Source organism: Monosiga brevicollis, genomic scaffold (genome assembly GCF_000002865.3).
Source record: "Monosiga brevicollis MX1 MONBRscaffold_5 genomic scaffold, whole genome shotgun sequence".
NCBI lineage: Eukaryota > Choanoflagellata > Craspedida > Salpingoecidae > Monosiga > Monosiga brevicollis.
Genome location: NW_001865042.1, coordinates 481,363 through 490,617, shown reverse-complemented (window position 1 = coordinate 490,617; position 9,255 = coordinate 481,363). Strand labels below are relative to the sequence as shown.

The window sequence follows — 9,255 nt, the reverse complement described above, 5'->3', positions numbered from 1 at the left end:
AAATTTAATAAGGGAAAAAAAGTTTTATTTTTCGAGAAAGGAATAAAAAACAGCAAAGACACAACCGAGCACATCGAGAGAAGAGAGAGAGAAGAGAGAGAAGAGAGAGAAGAGAGAGAAGAGAGAGAGAGAGAGAGAGAGAGAGAAGAGAGAGAAGAGAGAGAAGAGAGAGAAGAGAGAGAGAGAGAGAGAGAGAGAGAGAGAGAGAGAAGAGAGAGAGGAGAGAGAGGAGAAATCCATACAGTGTGCGCGTGTGTGTGTGATTGCGGACATGTTCGCCAGTTCACTTTTTCGTAACGAACGTACGAACGAACGACGACGACGACCACGACGACCACGACGACGGATCGGCGGCGCTGATGACGGTGATGTTTAGCAACAACATCGATGTGCATTGCGTTTGCATGAGCGTTTTGTAATTGGTAACGGCGACACCCACGCCAGCCGTGGGGCCGCTGGGCTTCTGGTGGTGCCAGTTGAGACAGCTGAAGGTAGCTGGCACTTTTCTATGTGGCCTGGAGCTGGTCGAGGTCAAGCGTGTCATTTGCCCAGCACGAGAGAACCATGGCAGCCACGGGCCATGCCGGTGATGGTGACACTACCGCGGAGACAAGTGTGGACACAGCAGTTTTGTCACCTCATTTTGGACAGCAAGATGATGATGATGATGATAGCGCTGCATCCGAGGAAGGACCGCAGCTGCCTGAGCCAGGCCTTGGGCTCATTGGCACCAGCTTCCTTTCGCAGTTGCGGTCGACATTCGAGCTCTCCTGGCCCGTTGTTCTTACCTTGCTGCTGCAACTTTTGTTGCAGTTGGTGAGCACTATTTTTGTTGGCCAATTCAACGAAACGGCTGCCCTTGACGCCGCCGGTCTCGGTGCCAGCATTCTCAATATCTTTGGCCTTTCCATCAGTCAAGGTCTTGCTTCTGCCGTGGACACCCTCGCTCCTCAAGGTATATGCCTGCTTTTCCTCCTCCACTGTGCGAGCCAAATGCGCCATGTGTTCTTGCTCATACACCGACCTTGTCATCGCTCTGTGCGCATCTCGTATCTTACTGGTTGGAATTCCTTGTCTTCTTTGCTTCTGCATGCGTTTGTGGCTCTCTGCAGCGCTCGGAGGCGGGCAGAATCAATTGGTCGGCCTCATCATGATCCGAGCCCTTATCATCGTGGGACTTGTCTGCTTTCCAGCCTGGACCATCTTTCTCAATGGCGAAAACGTTCTTTTGGCACTGCACCAAGATCCAAAGGTAAGTGTCTCATCACACATCCTTCGGGCTGAGCAGCGATTTTGTCCCAGAATTGATCGCAATGCTGATGCGAGTGCCAATTGTCCTGGCATGCATGCCCATGACTCAAAGGTGGCGCAGCTTACTGCTCAGTATTTGCGAGCCGGTATTTTCTTCATGCCAGCTGCTATCCTCAATGTGCTCATCCAGAAATATCTTCAGGTGCAAATGCGTTTTTAGTATACGTCAATCCGTCTGCGTTGAATTGAGCAACGCCTTGATACATATGCATCGGCTTGATCCACAGACGTTGGAGATTGTCAAACCGCTTTTTGTCATTGGAATTGTGCTCAACATCCTCAACCTACCAATTTGCTGGACCCTGATTGGCGGGCTCCGATTAGGGGCCTTTGGTGCCGCTCTTGCTCAGGTAGCGTGCCTTGAACCGTTTCTGGAGTTCTGACTCACGTGCCAATTCGAGATGAACGCACTGGTGCATTGGCAGGACACTTTGGTCATGTCGCAGGTGATCCTGTATTCTCACTGGCCTTCCTTTTCGTCTCTCCTTGCTTCCTTGTGTTGAACCTTGCTTTGATGGACTGGACAGGCAATCACAGCTTGGATAGGTGTGTTCATCTCGCTTGCCTACATCAACAAGACACGACTTTATAAAGGCACCTGGACAGGCTGGACGGCGGGTGCTTTCTTGGACTGGTCTCCTTTTCTGAAGCTTGCCATTCCAGGCATGCTGATGGTACGTTTTGTCACACAATCTGAGGATATTCAAATGACGACTCATCAGCTTTCACCCCCACTTTTGCATCTTACACGTCAGCTGTTTTCGGGTCCACTTACTTGCCTGGTCGTATCGTGATGTTGAGCAGATGTGCATCGAATGGTGGTCTTTCGAGATCATTCAAGTCATCGCTGGAACGATGGGGGAAGTGTTTCTGGCCACACAACTGATCACATTGCAGCTGGCCGGATTCCTCTTTGTGGTTCCTTTGGGCATTGGCGTGGGTAAGCTCCTTTGGCTTTTGAAGTTCTGCAAACATCGGTCCGCTCGCCCTTGCCTGATGTGCTCTTCTTCTTTTTTTTTTTTTTCGTGCCGTTTGGCGTCATAGCGGCCAGCGTTCAGGTCGGCAATGCTCTTGGTGGCAACAAGCCGCAAGCAGCCAAACGAGCAGCTTGGTCCTGTGCAGGGTTTATCCTGCTGACATGTATGTCCGACTGCCACGACTGTTGAAGGTCTACACCGTGTCCGTCTGATGTTTGCTATTCTCACACTAAACTACCGCTCTTGCCCTCATAAACTGATTTTTTTTTTAATTCCTCCCTACCAAAGCCTCTATGCTGTCAATCACCCTCTTTCTGACTCGGCAATTGATACCGAGGGCGTTCACGTCGGATGCGGAAGTCATTGATGCCGTGGCCGGTGTGATTGAGATTCTGGTCGCGTTCATTTTTGCTGATCACACGCAAGGCACACTGTCAGGCATTTTGCGTGGCTGTGGCCTTCAATACTTTGGTGCCATCGTGAACGCAGTCGGATACTACTGCATTAGTTTTCCTTCGATCTATCTGTTTGTTTATCGAGGGCACATGGGTGGTAAGTCTGATTTTGTGCCGATGGGCGAAATGATGATGATGGTCAAGGGCGAGGTGGTGCTGTCGTTTTTTCCCGTTGGCTGAAAGGACTCGCTGACTCATGCTATGCATCTTCCGCTTGTTTCCTTACATGCACATGGGACAACAGTGCGTGGCTTATGGATGGCCATGTTTCTTGGAGTTGCCTTTCAAACTATTGCCATGCTAGTGCGCGTGTCGACCTTGAACTGGGAAGAACAGGCGCAGATGGCGCAAGAACGCGCAAAGATCCCTGCGGAGCCAGTATCTTCATTATCGCCTTCTATACTGCTGAAGGAGATGAGCACTCCATCAGAGTGTGGCACTGAGTGCCAGCCGGATGGTCGTGTTTTTGAAGTCACATTTGACTCGGAAACATCACTGAACCACCCACGCAGTGAGCAACCAGTTCTGGAGCCCGATGATGGTTCTGATCCAGAGCATGGGGATGAAGATGTGACTCAAGAAGACGACGGGGATCCAGAAGCTCTGCTGTTGCCTGTGGAGCAAGATACTTTTATACGGGTATCTCAAAGTCTGGCATGGCGGGATCTGCCGTGGGCAGTCCGTCGGAATCGTTGCTTGTTGCTGCTAGGTCTCATTGCGTTGCTTGTCGTGGGCGCGGTGCTTGCGGCGTCCATCCAACCGCCGCCTTTCTGCTATCCTCTCCCACCAATCGCGAATGCCTCGGGCATTTGCAACGGGCAGGCTGGCCTGAGTGAGGGTGCAACCTGTGCTGTGCAATGTGCTGAAGGATTTGAACCCAATGGAACGCTTGCTTGCCAGTACCTCGAGATCAATCATGTGGTTTGTCAAGCAGCCCCACAACCCTGAGGCTCGCTCGGGTGACTAGATGACCCTTTCTGCACCAAGTCTCATCATTTGCTTAGGCTGAGCCGAGCGCCACTTGTTCCGTTCATCAACTTGTACCCCATTATCCTATGTTCCCGATTTCGAATTGACCCTCTTGCATGCAGGGAAGAATGTCCGTCGTCATCCAAAAAAAACACAACATCCACCAAAAATAGCAAACAGAAAAAAGTCATCAAAAATCAAAGAGGGAGAGAGATGGGGACAGAGAGAGACAGAGAGAGGAAGAGAGGGAGAGGGACGATAAACAGCAAAAAGCCACAGAGACAGAGAGAGACAGAGACAGAGAGACTAAGACAAGAGACAGAGAGACAGAGACAGACAGACAGAGAGAGCAAGCGTGTGTGTGTATGTGTGTGTGTGTGTGGTGAGCTGGCGTTATGTTTTCCCTTTGGTCGTTTGACGCGAGGGGGGCGGGGCGCGACGCTCAAATCAAAAACCCGGCTCAAAGCTCACGGAGCACAGGTCAGCGTCTGTTGTTTGGCCTGTGATGGAAATGGCTCTTTGGGGATCACCCTGCGCCTTCAGGGTTGATTCTTAGGTGTTCAAAGAGTGCTTCGAGTTTCGCTTGTTTGTGCTGCGATCGCGCCTGTGACACACTGATTTGATTTCAATCGTGAGTCGACCCTTTCTCATTCATGCACTCTCAGCCGGTTACAGCGCAGACAATCTTGTTCACGACGCCCGCCATGGCGACCGAGGGCGATGTCTTCAGCCTCGGTAAGGTTTCCTTCAGCAATCAGCTCTGCTGCTTGTCTTGTTCTTGATCGTGTGGAAACCACATGCAGCTCACCTTGTGGCCCTGGCGTTAGGCAAGGGTGTTTTCAAGAAATGGAAGAAGCATTTCTTGACGGCTGATTCTGGTGCGTCCCTTCACAAGCACGCGCACGCATGTCAAGGGCGCCTTTTTCTTTCTCTCCTTGCGCTTTGATCATGCCATGGCCAGGATCGCTCATTTCCGTTCGTGTTGTTCAAATTTGCACGATTCACAGGCGGCAGTGCCACCGTGCATGCGAAGCAAGGGGGCAAAGCCACAAGCCAGTTCACTTACGATGCAGTTGTGACTGGCGAGGTCTGCCGAGGTACAGTTTCTCCCTCTGTCTCTCAGTCTCTATTTTTCTGCCCTTCTTTTCTCTCCGGCTGTCTGCCCGTTGAGTCTGTCTATCTTCTCTCATTCTCTGCCACAGTCCAGCCAGGCAAAGCACTTGTGCCAGCCACTCATGTGTGTGTTGTATGTGCGTGTGCTGACAGGCAAAGCAAAGTTTCCAAAAGCTGTTGCAAATGAAGTTCTTCTTGTCTTCACCCACAAGTCGCTTCCTGCTTTTGCATGCTATGTTGAGTCTCAGGCTGAGGCCGAGCGCTGGATGGCCCTTAATGGTGCTAGTCAGCAAAACCCGATTTCGGGTGCCATCAATTCGCCACGCTCGGTGGCTCATACTACAGATCCGTCGCAATCGGCTTCTGCTTCAGTTCAAGAGCCAAGTGCAAGCGTGGCCTCAGAGCCCAAGGCATCAACTCGACAGCAGCCCGAATCTGCAACTACCTCCGAGTCGAAGCCCAAGACTGAGCCCAAGACTGGGCCCAAGACCGAGCCCAAGACGGAGCCCAAGACGGAGCCCAAGCCCGAGTCCAAGCCCGAGCCCAAGACCGAGCCCAAGACCGAGCCCAAGACCGAGCCCAAGACCGAGCCCAAGCCCGCGTCCAAGCCCGAGTCCAAGCCCGAACCCAAGCCCGAGCCTGCAGTTACCAGCCCTTCCGTTACAAAGGCTGACACGAAAGCGTCTGCAGTGGTCTCAGATTCGCCCGCTGCTTCACCAGCTTCGCCTGCAGGCTCTGCTCAACAAACCGGACGCCGCATCAGTCGCATCAATTCCATGAGCAAGCGACAGCTGTGCCATGCAGGCCTGGCTCGCAAGCACACGCTGGGTGGTAGTGCTGAGCTTGTTAAAATGGAGCACGTCGTTCCCAAAGAACGCTTGCGTGGCGAGGTACTTCCAATTGCTGACAACTGCCCGTTTCAGAGCTGCCTGATCATGCATGCTCAGTCTATGCCTTGACACCACTCGCTTGCTTGGCAGGTTATCACCATCCGTCTCTTCATTTCGTCCACCTTTGTGGATACACACAGTGAACGTGACACGCTCATTCGCAAGGTGAGCAAATGCTTTGATGCACCTCAGTGCTGCCACATGTGGGATGACTGCCATTACGACCACTTGCATTCCTACAATCGTGAACTGGGCACCTGGTTTGCTCTCATCTCATTGCCTACGGATCGTGATTAGGTTCTTCCTTCCTTGAACAAGGCACTCGGTGACCGCGATGTTCAGGTCATCCCTGTGGATTTACGTGGGTATACTCGGATTCTTTTCGGAACCTTGTGACCCTGTCCTCGTTCCCACGACTGCGGCTTCTCCGCTCTGACCAACTCGCCGTCCTTGCTTGCTCTCACCATCTCACCATCCTTACTTAGGTTGGGGTGTTTCTGCCGAGGAATCGCAAGCTACCACGATCCAGCGCACATGTCTGGACGAAATTGATCGGTGTCGCAACGACCCCAATGAGATGCCATGGTTTCTCGGCTTGCGGTTAGTGTAGCCATTTTACCTCGAGGCCACAAGGCATGCGTTTTGATCTTTTCATGCCGCTTTTGTCACGAATACAACATGATTCATCTCCTTTTTGTTTTCGACAGCTCGGAGCGATATGGCTGGGTTCAAACCGAATTCAACAAGCCATCTGACTTCAACGAGCCGGATCGATTTGATTGGATGACCGGTGTCAAGAAGGAGCATCCCGCCGGCCTGTCCATCACCAGCATGGAGGTGCGTTGCTTTCCGACTCTTATCGCGTGCTGTTGATTCAAAGTGATGCGAGAAAATCAATACACGCGAGCTCATGCTGCTGGGCCTGCGTGTATTGGTCATGTTCAAGGTTTGGCATGCTGTTTTGGGCCCAGAAGGAGCCAATATTCAGCAGCCCCATGCTTTCTTTGCCTTTCGCGACCCCGGCTTTATCAAGAGTAAGGATCTTGAAGGGGCTCACTTTTGTGAAACCTTGTTTCTTCGTGTTACTTGTCTTCGAGACTCAGCGTTGAAAACACTGGACTCGCGTAGACGTTGAATCAGACTGGCAGTGGATCTTCGACTTTGAATACAAGCCAGAAGATGCGGATATCCCAGCCGTGGTCGAGCATCAGTACACAAAAACGCCGCTCTATTCCCAATACCGCAAAGATCTAGAAACTCTGACCAAGCAGGTGAGTGATGCATTCCATCAGCCTCAGCCTCAGCCTCATTGCGTTTCTTGCATCTCACGTGCTCTGGTGACCTTTATGTGTGACTGGTGGTTGTGTGGGCCATCAGATTCGCAGTGCTACTGATCGTGCCATCAGCTTTGACTATCATCCTGGGTGAGTCGTGCGTGCCTATTCAGTTTTGAGTACGAGCGATGAAATGCCAAAATATTTTTATTTGCCAACAACAAACGGCGTGTTCGAACCTCATTGGCTGTATGACATCAATTTTCTCTTCCTTAGAGAACCCATCGAGGTCAAGGAAACAGGTCGTTTGCCCAATGGCAAGCGCTTTGGAACAGGCTCTGTCGGCCAAATGGATTTCTTTGCGGACAAGTTGTTCAATCTTTTGTACGCAGCCATTGACGCCGAATATCCTGCGTACACGGGCGAGCTGGACGAACAAGACCTTTTGGAAGTTCAGCATGAACTTCATTCTCGGCGGTTCGTTTCGTGTTGCATGATATCCACATGATTTGTTGATTTTTCTTCTTCTTCCTTTCTTTTCTTTGCTTGTCCAGTGATTAAATGGTTGGCTGTTGCACGGGTGGGGGAACATCTGCTAGAATTCGACACGGCTTTGTTGGCCGCGAGAAGATGCTGGGCGACCTGCTTGACTATGTGGCCAGTGATGCAACTGCGCCTCTGGTTCTGACGGGCGAGTCAGGCATTGGCAAGAGCGCCCTCATGGCTCAGTTGGCTGCTCGTTGTGAAGAAAATGAAAACTACTCTGTTGTCAAACTCTTCGTTGGCATCAACCCGAGCTCGTTCGACCTCCGAAGCGACCTGCGCTACCTTGTTTTGGCCCTGTCAAAGGTGACGCTTAATCCAATGTTCTTGAATGACGTTAAGCTTGGCTCTGGTTAGTCATCAAGCCCTAGGCATACCTGCATAAACCTTTGTCCACCTCGTCCATGGCTCAAATCTTGGGGCCATGTTTGTTCCTGACTCTCGCCCTTCTGCTGCATGCTCTAGGCCTGCGCAGTACTTGGGCGCGCATACTGTCCGAGGCAGGCAAGCGCAAGAACCCGACCGATCGGGTCATTGTCTTTATCGATGGTTTGCAAAACCTGCTGCCTCTGCACGACAGCTTTCGAATGGAGTGGCTCTCTGCATCCCTTCCATCAACCGTCAAAGTCATTCTTTCAACTACGGAGGGTCACCCAACCTATCGCAACCTCCAGCGGATGTCGCCCAAGGTCGTGACTGTGGACTCATTGTCTGATGACGAAGGCGCACAGCTTGTGCGCAACTTTCTCGACATTTACCACAAAAAGCTGACTGAGGATGACTCCAACGGCCTGCTGGGCAACCAGATGAAGGAGCTGATGCTGAAGGAGGAAGCGCGCAATCCACTGTACTTGCTTGGAGCAGCCTCTGAGCTGGTTTCCTTTGGCGTGTACGAGAAAGTCACGACTTATCTTCGAGAGCTTCCACACACATTGGCCCCGCTCTTCGAGTTTATTATCGTACGCTTGGAGGAAGATCACGGTGAAGAGCTCGTCCGTCTTGTGCTGAGCCTCATTGGCAGTTCAGCACAAGGTATTTTGGAACAGCACCTGGTTGCCTTGCTCGAAGCCTACGAGTACAAATCTGAGCGCATTTCCACCTACTCACGTCTTTACAGCAGCATCCGCATGTACGTGTCGAGCGGTAGCGGAGTTTTGCGAATTGCCTACGAACCCATCCTCAAGGTTGTGCAACAGCGCTACCTAAATGATGAAGTGGAGGTTAAAGCCTTGCATCTCCTTTTGGCCAACTTTTACGAAGCCATTCTAGATCCTGAAGACGATGACGTCTTTGACACTCCCAAGGAAGCGTTTGCCTTCGACACATTGCCACGACACGCCTATGCGGCGAATGGTGCTGCTGGCCTGATGCACCTTTTGCAGCAACCTGGCTACTTGCGAGGACGCCTGCGCACCAGCGGCTTGGGGCCACTACTCAGCGATTTTGAGTTGATACCTGCCGCTCAAACGACTCCGTGGTTGCGCGCAATCGAGCATCTCATCCGTACCTACGCGTCCAACCTGCAAAAGGAGCCCGACGCGCTCACCCACCAGCTGGCTTCCCGCTTGATTCAGGTCAAGGATCAAGACTCGGAGCTTGCTGAATTTTGGAAGCGCTGCACAGAGCTTTCATATGTCTTCACGCCGAGTGGAGCCTTGCCATTGAAGCAACTTGCGGACCTCGACCTGCCTCCACCGCGCCGTGGTGGATTGGAGGGCGGCGA

General features: G+C 51.9%; 2 protein-coding genes across 2 annotated transcripts in view; both read left to right on the top strand.

Annotated features, from left to right (window-relative positions):
* Positions 1-735: 735 nt before the first annotated feature.
* On the top strand, positions 736-3,109 carry MONBRDRAFT_790 (uncharacterized protein; the record flags this gene model as incomplete). Its single annotated transcript, XM_001744238.1, has 9 exons — positions 736-955; positions 1,113-1,252; positions 1,364-1,453; positions 1,539-1,661; positions 1,839-1,985; positions 2,116-2,251; positions 2,356-2,451; positions 2,577-2,840; positions 2,988-3,109. Coding segments are annotated over 9 exons (1,338 nt in total), but the record flags the coding sequence as incomplete, so codon positions are not given.
* A 1,307-nt stretch (positions 3,110-4,416) lies between these two features.
* Positions 4,417-9,255, top strand: part of MONBRDRAFT_36329 (uncharacterized protein) — a gene marked incomplete at its 5' end in the record, with an annotated part of 9,008 nt that continues 4,169 nt past the window's right edge. The window contains 11 exons of the mRNA XM_001744237.1: positions 4,417-4,447; positions 4,720-4,809; positions 5,171-5,715; positions 5,806-5,880; positions 6,221-6,315; positions 6,423-6,552; positions 6,864-6,986; positions 7,093-7,139; positions 7,266-7,466; positions 7,589-7,884; positions 7,998-9,106. Coding sequence (XP_001744289.1) covers positions 4,417-4,447; positions 4,720-4,809; positions 5,171-5,715; positions 5,806-5,880; positions 6,221-6,315; positions 6,423-6,552; positions 6,864-6,986; positions 7,093-7,139; positions 7,266-7,466; positions 7,589-7,884; positions 7,998-9,106 — 2,742 coding nt within the window. The remainder of the gene's footprint in view (positions 4,448-4,719; positions 4,810-5,170; positions 5,716-5,805; positions 5,881-6,220; positions 6,316-6,422; positions 6,553-6,863; positions 6,987-7,092; positions 7,140-7,265; positions 7,467-7,588; positions 7,885-7,997; positions 9,107-9,255) is intronic.